A 16,324-nucleotide genomic window follows, 5' to 3' on the forward strand; every position below is an offset into this window, starting at 1 on the left:
TATGCCAGAAGTCTGGTTGATTGAATATCACCTGGAGGGGCCCCTGGCTCTCCTGAACACTGCTTCGGAGGGAAAGAAAAATTAAACATAAAAGAAACATACCTGGCTTTTCTTGCTGAAGAGCTGCCAGCCATTGGTGTCAAATTCCTTTCTTTTCTTGTCGATGCTCTCTTGCTTTAAGTACTGCCTAAAGGAATTAAAAGATAATAAAATGAGCTCGTTGAGGAACACTGGCAGCCATTCAAGAGACTGCAGTGGGCAATCCTTGACAAGTCTTTATCGCACGTTTGAGGAAAAAACAGTATAAAATGTGGGGCAGGGCGTCTTTCACGATATTGTGCTTCCTGTGACGCTCCCACGGCTCACAGCTGTCTACCGACTTCTCTGCCTCTGATATCTAGTCTTTCTTTTCTTTAATTGAATCGCTGCGAGAGAGACCCTTACAAAGGGGTTCATGATGAGGTTTCGGCCATCCAGTGTTCCAACACCCGTCCCTACCCCAGAGTACATTTCCCAGCACCAGCAATTCCCTCCACCCTGATACGCAGATTCTTTTCAATTAGCATCTCTGGTTTTTTCCCTTGGTTTATGAGGTCCTTTAGGAATTCAGTTTATTGAAAAATAAGCATGTTTCTCTTAAGTGGTAAGTAGGAAGCTTACCAGTGGGGGAGGACGGGGCAGGGGCCACTAGGACCATGGTGGAGGGAAGCAAACACTCCAGGTGTAGGGTGTGGTGTTGAAATGTTTTATGCAGGAAACCATACCATAAACAGTGTTGTAAATCATGGTGCCTAAAGTTATTTAAGAAAACGGAGTGGTTCTCTAACAATAGTGATTTATATCTTACAATGTACTTATTTATGATCTTTAGTCTTTTGGGCAGGGTGGGGGGCTGGGCCACACCGAATGGTGCTCAGGCTCCTGATGGCTCTGTGCTCTGGAGTCACTGCTGGCAGTGCTTAGGGGGACACGTGCAGTGCTGGGGGATGGACCAGGGTTAGTCACATGCAAGGCAAGAGCCTTACCTGCTATACTAGCTCTTAGGCCCCATCTTCAGTCTTAATTCGCTTATACAAAAAAATCCACTCAACAACAAGCACATATCTTGTATGAAACACCCTTTTGAAAGTGCAAACGGCTCACCTGCTTCATTCTGAAACCCACCTCCTCCCCGCCCCCAGAGTGACACAGTGGGTGTTTGGTCAAAACCAAAGTGATAGGTATACCATTTTTTGCCTTAAAAATCCAAACACTTGTTTTCCTTTTCTTTTCTTTTGATTTTTGGGCCACACCAGCAATGCTCAGGGCTTACTCCTGGCGCTGGGCTCAGGAATTTCACCTGACAGTGCTTAGAGGGACCAGGAGGGATGCCAGGAATTGAATCGGGTTCAGCTATGTAAAAGGCAAACACCACACCTGCTCTGGTCTTTCCAAGAAATGTGAATTTGGTTGTAGAATATTAAAATATCCATCATAAATTTAAAATAAAAAAGAGCTGATAATTTATCACAGGGGGAAAAAAAAGAGATAAGTATAAAGGTATTTGCATTCTGGATCACAAAGTGGCCATTCACTAGTAGGACTTGGGCATATCAAAAGTCATCTCTGCAGTCCACGAAATCTTTTTTAGGGGGAGCGGACGCTGACGGGAAAGGGTGCTGGTTATTCTCAGCACTGTTTAGGGCTAAGTCCTGGCTCTGTGCTCAGGGATCACTCCTAGCAGTGTTCAGGGTACTGACTATCAAACTAATGTCGTACTAGGTAGCAAACCAATGTGGGCCATAACAAAAGTGGCTTAACCCCTGTACTGTTCTGGCCCAAGGTCTTGACTTCTTCATCTGAAAAGATTTAGGAGGCAGGATTAGGTAATACCTAAGTAGGCCCTATATCCACACACATATGTCTATTATTGTACTTAGTGCACCAGGATAGTAACTTTCCCCATGGGGGCCTGTTTTTTGATACTAAATAGTTGCTAAACCTTACTCAGATGTAAACTATTCATTTTTACTTAACATAGATTATTTCCTTTATCATTTCATTGAAGGCATTAAAAGGATCAAGTTCAAAAGCTAGGAACCCATAATATGCACACAACACCAAGCTCTTTTTTCCTGAATTCCTTACTTACAAGAGGATCCTGCAGGCCTCACTGTTTATTCCACCCATGGAATCATAATAGGTAATATTCTTTTTTCTAAAGTCCACAACCTGGAAACCAAAAATATCTGTATTTATAACAAGAAAACTTTTTTCAGAGAAGCTTTATCCTTCCCAAGCACTTGGAACTATTTGCCAAATTTCCTATGACATCAGGATAAATTTGATCGATAACTTGCATCATACCAGTTTAATCTGCAAGAAGGAATTATTTGCTACATAAAACTGTGCTGGAGACTAGTGATCCGGTCACTAGTTATTAGACCCTAGACACTGGTTCCTATCAACATAGTTTCAGAAAGACAGAATATTCTGGTTTCTTTACCAGGAGAACCTCCTTTTGGATTTAGGCTCCTCCCCACGTGCTCCCCCACCCCCAGTTTTTGGGACACACTCAGTGGTACTCAGTGATCATTCTTGATGGAGTTTGGGGGAATACATGGGGTACTAGGAATCCAACCCAGCTTGGCTGTGTGCAAGGCAAGTGCCTCACAAGCTGTATGCCAGTCTCTGGCTTTTATTCTTTTTAATTTGGCTCAAAATAGTTACTTCTGAGTGAAATCATTTTTATTATTACATTGATATATTTTTGTTCTCCGAGTCAGAAAAAATATTAGAATTCCAAACATGCAAGGCAAGTCATGATTGGGCAGGAAATAATAGTCACAGAATACGAGCTGGCAGCAGCATCAGGAAGTTTTTCTCCTCGTTTTGCCTTGAGTAGGCTGAGATTTATAAAAACCCTTTCAAATATTTCTAGAAAAGGAAATTCCACAGCTTTCTTCAAAGCATCTCCCACTCTTAACAGAGGGTTCATTGATTATCCAAATTTTAGCTAACTAAATACTACTCTTTCTCTCAGTAATACAGTCCAGAAGAACTACTGCTCACTACTCTGTGTGTTTTCTAACTATAATGACTTAAGTTTTATCAAAAAGTCAAGAGGTACTCACAGCAAGACACCAGTGCACTCCCAAATGAATAGGGACTAAAAGAATATCAACAGAAAAGACATCTACTTTCTTTGTCCAACGTTTCACTGCTTGATAACCAGCCGTTTTTAACTTAGTGAAAAAAAAGGTGTTAAATGCATGCACACTTGGCAATCCCTTCTCTTTGCTTCGCTCCATCAGCATATTCATGTAGAAATTGATGATCTGTAGGAAGAAATCACACAGATTAGAATGGCTTTCAAAAGAGTTGTGTAGAAGGCAGCAACTGCTGCACTGCACACGACATGTTTCCTGATCAATGCAGGACTTCAACGCCCAACAGCTTCATGGCCTTCCATGAAATTCTGACGAGGGGGCTAAGAGACCGCACAGCCTGTAAAGCGCTTGCTTTGTGTGTGTCTGTGCTTCGATTCCCAGCGATACGTACGGTCTCCTGAGTAACCAGGAATGATGCTGGAGCACTGCCAGGCAGGCCTCACGAACCAGAAGGGAAAAAAAAGTCAACAGTTAATGAAGCTAAGATTAATTTCGAACCTCGTATTTGGGCCACCTGGTTTTGCACTAACTAGGAAACTGCGCTACGGCTAAAGACTGGTAGTTTTTCAGCCATAATGCAGAGGTGAACGAAGGAGGACTGAATCACAGAATAAACACTAGAAAGGAAGCTCTAGACAACGATAGATCTGCAAATGTTACGTTTATAGAGGCAGATACAAATCATTTTTGGCCACACCTAGCAGTGCTCAGGGTACCATATGGAATGCCAGGGACTGCACTAGGGCCGGCCGCATGCAAGGCAAACACAGTACCTGCTGTACTATCACTGGATTTTTGTTTTTTAAACAAAAGCCTACAAACATGAGGTCTGAAAATCAGAAACATTGAGAGTAAAGTTTCCCCCTATACGTTTATCTTTCTTATTTTTGTTGATTCTATACATGCCTTCAACATCAAGCATGAATAAAAGAAATTAAAATGTGGTATGAGGTATATCCGATCTTTTCCTATTAAAGAGACTATGTGTTCTCTAATGGCAACAATGTCATCTATGGTTTCTTCAGATCCAGGAATCCTTGGTACTAAAGCTAGAAAATTTTGTGCTAGAAACTACTACACACTAACTTTATGTTGCTAGCTGAGACCAGGCCAGTGTCTGTTAACTGCAAGGAATGAATGGGCTAACTGATTCAAAGCTTGGACATATGACTAAGAAAACAGGGACATTTTTCAGAATGCTTTTTGGGGAATGGGAAAATACCGCCATCCTTTGGCAAATATTTACACACTAGGATGCCAGAGCAGTGAGCTACTGCCTAACAGTAGTCGACTACATGCAGGGTAGGCAGGAGGGAACACTGCCAGGGATACACTGAGCCGGGTCTAGACGAGAGAAAGGGTCTACAGATGAGGATGCCCAGGCAGCTGCAGGGAAACCACGAGCCATGAGAAAGAGCTCTGGGAGTGTGGGTGTGGGGTGAGGAGGCTAGAACTGAAGGAAAATGCTAGTTTACCTGCATTTGAAAACTGAGCAATAGCCCAGCAGACCTGAAGATCTTCTGCTGTAGATAATTCTATATGATACTCCAAATTTACTGGAACTCAGTTACTAATGATGATGATTCAAGACCCAGTTAGGGTAATAGATTTCTGAAATCTAAGTAGTCACTCTAATTCCACATGAAGGGAAAGGCAGTGTCTTTCAGCCTCTGTCCTTAACTTCTTCAGAACTTGTTTCCTTCTGTGCTGCCTTCTCCCAGTTCCAGCCCCTCACAGAGGACTCCGTTTTCTCCCTAGTCTTATGTCATGGGCCCCTATTTACATGCTTTTCACCTGTAGCCTCTTTGAAATATCCTGGGGGCCCCATGGGGACTTGGTCCCCCATTGAAAAATACTTTGCTAAAGAAGGCTTATGTAGGCGGTCAGGAGTACAGGGAATTCTGCTCAGCAGATTTCTTGATTGAGAATCTATGTTTACGAGTAAGAGAAAATCAAGATGGGACTGATTTTGCTGGCATTTTACCCATCCCAAAATACTGGCAATGTTATGAAGCTCAATCCTTCATTCTAGGGGGGTAAGTGGCAGGAAGACTACAGACCATCATGTTAATAAGCCAAATCTTCCACAAGACACACAAATTATTTACTGGAACAGGCAATAAGAACTCCCAGTGAGATGGGAGGTAAGGACGGCCAAGCATATGAAAACCATGGAGAGATACCACCCCCAGTACCCATTATCAGAGAGGTATCATAAATAAAAGAGGATGATATAAGTATCATGGTACGTGCAGGTGACCAATTTTCACACATTTCCAGAGCCAGAGAGATAGCTCAATAGGCTGAGCACAATGCTTCTGCATGTAGAAGGGGTCTGGGTTGAATTCTGGAAGGCATCACCCTCCAATCGCCACCAAAAGTGACCTCTTAGCAGTGCTAGATTTAGCCCCAAGACCAATGAAGTCATTAAATAAAGAGGGTTTCCAGAAAACAAGTGAATGTTAGCTGGATTTCCAGTCTTACTTGGCTTTTAATTTTATTATTTTATGAGAACAACTCTGAAGTTACAGACTATCCTAGCTGAAGAGGAGAAAAATCTAACAAGCAGTTAGTGTCCTTCGAGAATCTCTCCAGTTCTGCCTCCAAACGATGTTTCTTCTCTTGAGAAGGAAATGGCCTTCTCCAAAGTCAGCTTATTGATCAGAGATTCTTTTTCATTTTCCCAGGTCCCAGGAGGAGGGAGTTTGGTGGTCCCAACGTCCCCCACGTTTCCATGGCCCAAAGCTGAACATGTGAAACCTGAATCAGAAGTCAAAGTTTCTCTGATTTTTTTTAAATTATGCCCTGAAGAGGTAAGTTGTTACAATCCATCCAAGACATAATCATACCAAGAAAACAAGAGCAAAAAGAACTCTAAGGTTATCTTATAGAGGAGGACTGAAAGTGAAGAAACGAGAGAAGGGATCATCGCCATCTCAAGATGGCAGAGAAGCAGCGGTGGTCAGCGCACCTGTTTGCGTTTCACGACGCAGGTCCCCCTCCCCCCGGTGGTCCACGTAAGCCTCAGTTCCCGAGGATCTTGAACTTTCTTATTTTGCTTTGTTTTCCAGCTGGGGACAGGATCCAAGCTGTCCACCTGTAGAGCATGTGCTCTACACAGCACTGACGGATTCTCCTTGAAACGAGAAGCTAAAAGTAGCAGACAGCCCTATCCCTCCCGTTTATCTCGCCAAGACTTCAGCATCTGGGGCCTCGTCCTCTTCCACTTGCAACTCGCTGTGGGCTTTACTTGACTCTACTGGTTTCTTAGCTCTTGGGGCCCATCCTTCCTGCTGCTGTTACGGCCTCTGCCATGCCACGAGCGCCTACTTGTCTATGCAATCCTATTTGGGGTTAGAGTGGTTGTTTACAGTATCTTGATCCTTTGTGATTTTATTTCAAGAGCTGCCAGCTGAAGCTAAAAATGAAAAGTTTCTTTTCAAAAGAAAAATCTAGAATGCTTCAAACTAAGGACTCATCTTTTTCCTTTTTATTGTATGTTACCACAATATCGATGACTTGTTGCCATTTGTATCTTTTGTCTTGCTAGTAAAATAAACTACTGTTTTCTAATGCATTTGGAAGCAAAATATTTCCCTACTAGTGTGAAGTTTTGAAATCTTTCCTAATTTTAATTCCTAATTACATGCCTCCTACCTGGCTTACCAAGAAAAACATTTTTTTTTCTAGAGCACTCAAAATATGAGGGCATTCCTGAGAAGAAACCAAATCAACTTTCAAGGAGGAAATGTCATCTTGCCTATTTTATCTCTAAATTTTCACCTAGCCTTCCCCATCCTGATTTTTAAATTAAATCTATTCTTGTTCGTCATAAAGCCCCAAAGACGAACTAAATGTTAGAACTTGAATACTATAAGTCAGAAAGCCATTCATGCAAAGATTTAACCTAATAGAGAAGCAAGAAATAAGCTCATTTTTCACTGTGGACATGAACCTAGGATTTTTTATCATTTGCTAATTAACAAATCATTACTGATACTTAGCAAAAACCAGACAATTTCATGGTGTCATGACGACTGTAATTACTATTCTCCATGTGACTCAAATCTCTTATTTACCAGGAGTAGTTCTATTAAACATTTTAAAGAGGTAAATTATTGAAAATATTTTTAAAAAATCCATTTCTGGGGTCCAGAGTGAGAGCACAGCGGGTAGGGCGTTTGCCTTGCACACGGCTGACCCGGGTTCGATACCCGGCATCCCCTATGGTCCCCTGAGCACTGCCAGGAGTAATTCCTGAGTGCAAAGTGACGAGTAATCCCTGAGCATTGCTGGGTGTGACCCAAAAAGGAAAAAAAAAATCCATTTCTGTTGTTTTATTCCGTTGTGAAAGTCACAGTGATCAGTGCATAGATAGATCATTAATTTATCTAATTTGTCTATTTTTCCCCTTTTATGTGATCAATCTTTATTACCCATGGAAAACCTCTTTCCTGTGCTCAGTTTGTCTAATCAGACTTAACTGTTTACAAATTATTTTCCTCTTTATTGGGCACTACTTGGATTTAACTCTTGCCTCAAAATCGGTTTTTAAATTCTGAGCATTATCAATTTCCCATTTCCACTGAAGATTTCTATTTTGAGTATTAAAATGCTAGACAAAGAGGGATGTGCTGATTCCCGACCCTGATTCTGTACTAAAAATCTGATGACTTTCGGGATCAGAGTAGTAGTGGGTAGGGCGCCTGCCTTGCTGACCTGGATTCAATCCCCTGCACTCCAAGTGGTCTCACGAGTCCGTCAGGTGTGATCCATGAGTGCACAGCAAGGAGTAATCCCCGACAACAGCCAGTGTGGCCCCCTCAAACCAAACACAAAAATTAAAAAAAATATTTTTGATGACTTTAGTATATCCCTTACAAAGTTTTTTTTTCTTCTACAGTATCGGTTATGTAAAAATACTAGCTTATTTTATTGAATGTGGAATAGCTTGAAAGACATTTCTGCAACACTAGACATACAAAATAGGCGATAAAACTGCCTGGCTGTGTCGCCAGTGAGTTACCGTGTAGTTTCTAACTTCATTTCTCCTGCATACTCTTTTTTCTTTTTTTTGCTTTTTGGGTCACACCCAGCAATGCACAGGGGTCACTCCTGGCTCCGCACTCAGGAATGACTCCTGGCGGTGCTCAGGGGACCATATGGGATGCTGGGAATCGAACCCGGGTCAGTCGCGTGCGAGGCAAACACCCTCCCCGCTGTGCGATCGCTCCAGCCCCCTCCTGCTTGCTCTTTGCTCCCCATCTTGGTTGTGAGACTTTTGCCCAGGTCCTTGCCATGACCTTTCCCCTATCAGTGAAGTTAGAAATGCGGTATTCCAAGGACCGAGAGTTTTCATTTTGGAAACAACTGGCGATAAATAACATAGATTTGCAAAGCAGAACCAGATCCCCAAAATGTCTGCTTGCTTTGATTTTGTTCTCAAGACACCCGTTTAAATTAGTAGTAAAGGTATGTTAAGATCCTAGAGGAAAAACAGAAATGCTGCCTAAAATTTTTAAAAAAGTGACTCCACATTTTGTTTAGTTTTCTAAATAAGTTAAAGGATAAACCTCATCCATTTATCCTATTAGGAAGTCAGACTCCACAACTTAGTATCTAACATTCAGATTTCGAACCCACTCTCTAAAATTATGTTTGGGCTGGAGCAATAGTACAGAAGGGTAGGGCACTCGCCTTGCACATGGCTTACCTGGGTTTGATCCTCAGCACTCCATTTGGTCCCCTAAGCCTGCCAAGAGTGACCCCTGAGCACAGAGCCAGGAGTAAGCCCTGGGAAGTGCTGGGTGTGGCCCCAGAACAAAAATAAACAAAATTAAGTTATTCCTAGTACTGTCATTTAAAAATATTGCCTAGAGATGACAAAGGTGTTAAAGAGTGACCCATGAGCAGAGTCAGGAGGGGCATAGCACATCAAAAATGCCACCACACCCCCATATATTAGCGACTGTTTCATAATTATAGCTTTCAATTTACTTTCACAATTCCTCCTTTGGGCTGGAGTGATAGCACAGCGGTGGGGCATTTGCCTTGCATGCAGCCAACATGGCCGACTCGAGTTCAATTCCTCTGCCCCTCTCTGAGAGCCCGGCAAGCTACCGAGATCACATGGCAAAGCCTGGCAAGCTCCCCGTGGCATATTCGATATGCCAAACACAGTAACAACAAGTCTCACGATAGAGACGTTACTGGGCCTGCTCGAGCAAATCGATGAACAACGGGAGGACAGTGACAGTTGTTGGGCAGTATGGTCATTGGAACTGGAATTCCTCCTCTAAATTTTCCTCTTCTCTTGCTTAGACATTTCTAACAACTAATCACTATAGTACAAAAATTCGTATGTACAATGTCCATGATGTTGGGTTAACTTCCTTATAATTTTTTTTTCCACAAAGAAACCAGTTTACATGTTGCTTTTAAGTTTGATTTTCTCACAGAGGACAGAAAGTATCAATGCTCAATTTACATATAATTGAACTACTCACCTACACATACAATTCCTTTCACGAAACCTATTTTGTGAACAGTTACCGTGGCCTACTTTGGGAAAGAAGCCAGAAAAAGGATAGCCTATGGCTTTATGTATATGCTAAATATTATGATTTTCTGTATCTAATATTCCTTATAAACTAAATCTTAGATGTTCAACTTTTATAATCTTATATTCCTCATCTATAAAATGGTAAGATTCATGAATCAGTGACCCACTTTGAGGAGATTCTTAAAATTTTTTTTGAAATTTTTAATGCATCTGTAAACTGACATTTGAGATAAAAGAAACGGTTATCAATGAAAATATCTCTTCGAGAAAAAGAATAGGAGCAAAGAGGGAACATGCTACTTGCAAAAGAATACTGAGAATTCTAAAATGAGAAACAGAATTAAGTATTTTAAATGAGTATAAGTAAGTAAGAGATTAGCTACTAACTCACCATTAGAAAATTAGCTTCTCGAAGGCAGTAACTTAGAAAGTCTAAGAAGTCTGGTATTTTTTAAATGGTGGCTCTAAAAAATCGTTGTTAGTTTGAACCTGCTTCCAAGGTTAACATTATTCTGAACTTAGAGGATACATGCTTCCTACAAATGTCATGAGTAGCTGTTATAAACTAGACAAGGAATCTTTCCTTCCCAGACTCTTTTAAAAACTGAAATTTCCATTAACTTAGCTGTTAAAAACGCAGCCCCTGATGGGCCCAGGGAATGGAAAATATGTACTGATGAATATAGTCTCTGTAAGGTAACCCGCACAGGAGCAAGAATGCAGCTCGTTTCCTGCTCACTGCTGCCCCCTGGAAGGTTTTCCATGAATTACCACAAACAGGCCTCCAATCTCTATAGAGAACACAAGACCATTTAGCAGAAGGAAGCAGAATATGGCAAAAAACCCCACATATCTCCGAAATAATTTTTTTCAGGGTTGCAGAAACAGCACAGCAGATAAGGTGCTTGCCTTGCACACAGTGACCCAGGTTCAAAGGATTTTGGGCACCAGGTATTACCAAAATTTTAAAAAAAGAAAAAAAAACTAAAAAATTTTTACAAGTTAGTGAATACTTTAAATATTCATTTTGTTTTTTGGTCTGTTACTTGATCCAATTCGTGATCCATTTTTCTAGGCTGAATGAAGCAAGGGTCATTTTCCCTCAATGAAGAAAGTAGCAAATCCTACCTTTTTTGATTGGTCAAATATTATTCAGGAAGTGGTGAGCTATTGAAACTCAGTTTATAAATTTATTAGTGGCAAAGAGAATCAGGCTAGGATAGTCTAGCTAGTCCTGGTGAAAGTCAACATGTTGGGCATGACATACGACATTCAAATTCTACACATCTAATCCTAAAACAGAATCCAATATTCTCAGGCTGGAGCCATAGTACAGTGGGTAGAGTGCTTGCCTTGCATGCATGACCCAGGTTTGATCCCCAGTATCATATGGTTCCCCAAGCCCTGCCAGAAATGATCCCTGAGAGCAGAGTCAGGAGTAAGTCCTGAGCACCACAGTGTGGCCCCAAAACAAAATCAAGCAAAAATAAATAGCAAACAAGATTTTCAGGCAGTATGATATAACAGCTAACACCCAATGTTTGAGTCTGAATCCTAACTGTTACTTCTTAACCACGAATCAACCTTGAAAGTTTCTTATTCCTTTCTATGCTTCACTTCTTTGACTATAAATGGAGACGGTAAAACTAGACTGTCTACGGCCAGAGAGGTACTATAAACCGTACCATCTACAGTGATCAATGGTCTGGAGCACATGCTCTGCATGCAGGAAACCCGGGTTCCATGCCCAGCATTGTCCCCTTAACTGGATCGGGAATGATTCAAGAGCAGCAATTTGGGAGTAAGTCCCTTGAACACTGCTGGGTGTGGTCCCATTGTGAAAGGAACAATAACGAAATCAAATTACAGTATCTACCTCCAAGGACCGGTAGATTAGACTAGAACACCTAAGACAATTCTGAATACTACTTAATGTGAGGTAAATACTGTTTAAACACTGTTATTTTTCAAGGTCTTAAGCATACAAAAGAGAATACAGGGATCTAGAGGATGTAGTGGTTTGTAGCCTAAGTATATAAAAATGCTGATAATCAGAGTCACCCTAAATTATTAGGAAAAAGATGCTCCCATTGGCCCTAAAAAAGAAGACAGGTACTTAGAAAAAACTATGTAACTTAGTTCTTTTCTTCTGTTATTGAAATGCCCTTCTGATGTGAAAATACATTTCTTCAAAATAAGACAAATGGCCCACAGACATATGAAAAATATGCTCTATATCACTTAGGGAGTGATTTTAAAAAATGAAAGATAAATGAAAAAACAAAACCAAACCACAACAATAAGTCACCTCACATCAGTGAGAACAGCCCTTACCAAAACAAACGTGATGGCTGCACACAGCATTGCAATGTGAGGCCGCAAGTTAAATCTCTGGCACCACCCAGCTCCCCGAGCACTTCCATGCCTGAACCCTGAATCATAAGGTCCCAAATATATTGCTCAGAGTAACCCTGGGTTCCTGAGAACCACTGGCCGGGGTCAACACCTGCCCAAAAAAGACCGGGCAAGAACGTAGGGAAAAAGGAACTCTGACACACCACTGGTGGCAAATTTGGGCAGCAAAGGTATGGAGATGTTTTAAGAAGATAAAAAAATACCTTAGATCTTGCAATAACACTCCAAGATCCTTATTCAGAAAGTTATTTACATTCCTATATTGAGAGTAACATTACAATAGCCACAACACTGTAGCACTGTCCTCCTGTTCACTGATTTGCTCAGGGGCCCAGTAAACTTCTCTATTTTGAGACTTGTTTGTTACTGTGTTTGGCATAATGAATACATCACCGGGAGCTTGCTAGGCTTTGCCGTGTGGGCAAGATACTCTCGGCAGCTTGCCGGGCTCTCTGAAAGGGGCGGAGGAATCGAACCCGGGTCAGCCGTGGGCGGTCGTATGCAAGGCAAACACCCTACTGCTGTACTATCACTCCATCCACAACACTGAATCAAACTAAAAGTCCACCAAAAGATGACTTGAGGGGCTGGAGATATTGCACAGAAGGTAGTGCGTTTGCCTTGCATGCGGCCGACCCAGGTTCGATTCCCAGCATCCCATATGGCCCCCTGAGCACCTCCAGGAGTGATTCCTGAGTGCATAAACCAGGAGTAACCCCTGTGCATCGCCGGGTATGACCCAAAAAGCCAAAAAAAAAAAGACTTGATGAAAAAGTGTGAGTTATATAATCAATAGTGTACTGCTGTCATTAAAAAAAGTGAAATTGTGCCTCTTGGGAAAAAAGAACTAAATTAATATTAGTATCATCGTGAGGTGATTATACTAAGTGAAATAAATAACAAAGTGAAAGACAATGACTGTATGGTTTCACTTACACATGAAATATAAATAACTAAAGCAAATGAACTAGCAAAAGACAACAAAACTAATTCCTAGACTTACTGAAAACCATGCTGTAACCGAAGAGAAAGCGGAGGAGATGCAGCAGGACTGGACCTCCTTGGGGATATGCTGTAACTTTGTTGGTCGATACAGTGAAGCATAATATATGTGTGCATATATATATCTATATATATATTATATATGCACACACACACACATATATACATACACATATATGTGTGTATATATAGTGGTATCAAGTCGCTTCTCGGCCTTTTGGCTAAGATCAAGTGTAGTATCAAGTCATAGACCTGAAATCCTATATGGTATTACAAGCAAAGATTAAAAAATGAAAAAAAATTTATATATATATTTGAAATAAAATGTTTCTAGAGGTTTAGAAATAGGACAGATCAGATTATAGTGATTAATCTAATTAAGATCATCAGAAGTGCCATAAAATAGTTAATAGTAAAACCTCAGTATGTGCTTTTAAAAAGTAGTGAATAAATGTGTGCGAGTTTAGAAAATCTATTTCTCATAATCTAGGTGATCTAGAGCTAGTAGAGACAGAAAGGAAAGCAGATTTGGAATCCTATGTAGGAATGCTGAATTATTCCTCCATGAAGCATTATACTCAGCTATTAAATATGCCCAGAAAATGTCATCTATGAAGTGGATGTCTTAAAGAAAGCGAGAAGACCAATTGAGTAAATGTTCACTCCCTCAGTCTCCAAGTTCTCAATCCATACAAAGGCAAATTCAGCAGTCTTCAGACTTAAAAGATGCATATAGGCTGCCCAAGATATCTGTCTAATATGCTCATCACACACTGCCTCACACTTACTCAGCAGAGTAAAGAGACCTTTCAGAACTGATTTTGATGCAGGTCTTCTAAGCACCACAACTTATGAATGCAAACCTGGGGGCGAGAGAAACAGTATGAGGAGTTAAGGCGCTTCCCTGCACGCAGCCGATCTGTTCGATCCCTGACCAACACTCATGGTGTCTGAGCCCCAGAGCAGGGAATAAGCCCTGAGCACCACCGAATGTGACCAACTCCCACAAAATGAATAAACATAAGCCAAATAATACCTTGGCTTAGTTTCCTCTTAATGTTCACTTGTTATTTGAACATGAAAATGGGTATCATAAACGATTACCTCATCATTGAGCCAATTCAGATGGTTGAGAGTTTGGATATCTTTCCGCGTAATGGTCAAGCGAAACGCTTCACTCAGAACTTCATCCTGATTCCCATTTCGAAATACATTCTTTATCTCCTTCTCCATTTCCTAGAGAACCAGAAGGTGTTAGAAATACAGCATTCACTGCTTGAGACACACCATGCTTCTCATCAAAACTCACACAATCTTTATGTTTATTTATCAACAGTTAACCGTCTTCGTTGCCTAATTTTGGACTCTAGTTCTATCTGTGGACTGCTTCATTATTTCATTCTATCTGATCGTCTTATTTCTCTTTCTTCCAGCCCCTTGTTTCATAGTATTTCTCAAGTCTAAAATAGCTTTCCATTATCAAATTTTCTAAGTCCATGCAATATCCAATTTAATTTTTTATCTCTGGTCCAGATGATTTCATAAACTAGTCTTTTCTAAAGAACAAAGGTAGTGTCTTTTAAAAACAATTTCCTGGTTTTTGTTTTATTTTTAATGAATAATAAGGAATCTGGCAAAATTCTTAACAAATATATAAACTCACAAGTTATATGAAAAAATTTCTAAGGCCATAATTAAGGAACGCATCATTTAAAAATGTATATTCTCTCATATATTTTCCAGGTTGGAAAATATATCCATCTATGATATATTTTTTTATTACTGAAAAAAAACAAGAACCACTTACTATTTAATGTTAACTTTCTATAAACATGCATTTTAATAAAAGCATATAAGATAAAACACAAATGCTTTTTACTGAAATCACCCATAATACTTTTCTCAATATTCAGCAATTCTTTAAAAATAAAGCCAAAATAAATATGACCAAGGCTGAAATGTGATTCAAATGACGAAAGTATGCAAAACAATTTCAGTTATCGTTTTTCTATTGCTTTTACGTCTGAAATATAGCTCATCTTTTTAAGCCCAACAATTGCTAGTGTGGAATTTATAAAATGTAATTTACCTCTGTAATTTCAGGAAATTCATCTTCACTATCATTTAATCTATAACCTTTTTTTTCTGTTTCTTGAGGGACTGTGACAGGAATCTCCTTTTCAAGAGGTACACGAAGATGCAGTTCTACGGAATCATGTATTGAACATTCTTGTTCTTGCAGTCTCTGAAAAGCAGAACTTTAGAATGAGTGGGATAAATAAATCTTGTGTCTTACATACAAACCGACTGGTTCTGGTTGGAAAGAACAAGAACATACCACACGATCTTACAAACACAACAATTTTGATAACAAATCAATGTTACCTTTCAAAACAGTTCCAACTTTGATGAGCTATTCCCAAGTGGATGAGCTTACCCCAATTTGTCTTACCTGGTTTTGAAGCTGTAATGCCAATGCTTTTTGCTCTTCAATCTGGCGCAATCTTTCCCGTGCTCGAGAATCATATACACTAGTTCTAGAAATTGAAATGAACACAAATATAGATTGCCATTTTAAAAAAAATTTTAATAATGTAGGAGTGCTGCTTTTTGTTCAGCCATTGGTTAAGCTGACTGAACTGAAAGAATGTTATCTTAGCATTAAGTACAATAAATGATGCACAATGAACCCACATAGAAAGTCAAATATAAAACCCTCAATATTTTCACACCAACTTATTGCTACACATTTTGACAGACTAAAATAATGTATTATTGAAATTATTCTACTATACTTAGCAACTGAATTTGTTGCTAAAAGTGAACAGATGACTGGAAATTTGTAAATGTGTATTCTTTTTTAAGTATGCTTCTAAGATTATGAACATAGTGGTGTTTCACTTTAGAAAGCAAAGAAAATGAGGCTAAATCACACAGGAGAAAATGTTACAAGATATTACTGAGGTTTTAATTCAAATACTGAAATTTTTCTTTAAAGAAATCTTTGAGGGGCTAGACTGACAGCACAGCAGGTAGGGCATTTGCCTTGCACACGGCAGACTTGGGTTCGATTCCCAGCATCACATATGGTCCCATGAGCACCGCCAGAGTAATTTCTGAGTGCATGAGATGACCCAAGAATAACCCCTGTGCATCGCCGGGTGTGACCAAAAAAAGCAAAAAATTAAAAAAAAAA

The 16,324-nt window shown here is 40.1% G+C and overlaps 1 protein-coding gene and 1 pseudogene across 2 annotated transcripts in view; one reads left to right on the top strand and one right to left on the bottom strand.

The window, feature by feature from the left end:
- Positions 1 to 16,324, bottom strand: part of SENP1 (SUMO specific peptidase 1) — a 57,628-nt gene that overhangs the window by 3,411 nt on the left and 37,893 nt on the right. The window contains exons 10-15 of one of the 2 annotated variants that reach the window (XR_008793009.1): positions 15,581 to 15,665; positions 15,218 to 15,373; positions 14,233 to 14,364; positions 3,114 to 3,317; positions 2,128 to 2,211; positions 103 to 183 (exon numbers count right to left, since the gene is read on the bottom strand). Coding sequence is in view for 1 of the 2 variants with exons in the window: in XM_056117802.1 (XP_055973777.1) it covers positions 103 to 187; positions 2,132 to 2,211; positions 3,114 to 3,317; positions 14,233 to 14,364; positions 15,218 to 15,373; positions 15,581 to 15,665 (742 nt within the window). In the remaining variant the exon portion in view is untranslated. Of the gene's footprint in view, positions 1 to 102; positions 188 to 2,127; positions 2,212 to 3,113; positions 3,318 to 14,232; positions 14,365 to 15,217; positions 15,374 to 15,580; positions 15,666 to 16,324 lie in introns of both variants that reach the window. The other variant, XM_056117802.1, reaches the window with a different exon arrangement.
- Positions 13,330 to 13,458, top strand: LOC130027266 (uncharacterized; annotated as a pseudogene).

The sequence above is a fragment of the Sorex fumeus genome, unplaced genomic scaffold (genome assembly GCF_029834395.1).
Source record: "Sorex fumeus unplaced genomic scaffold, SorFum_2.1 ptg000036l, whole genome shotgun sequence".
NCBI classification, from domain to species: domain Eukaryota; kingdom Metazoa; phylum Chordata; class Mammalia; order Eulipotyphla; family Soricidae; genus Sorex; species Sorex fumeus.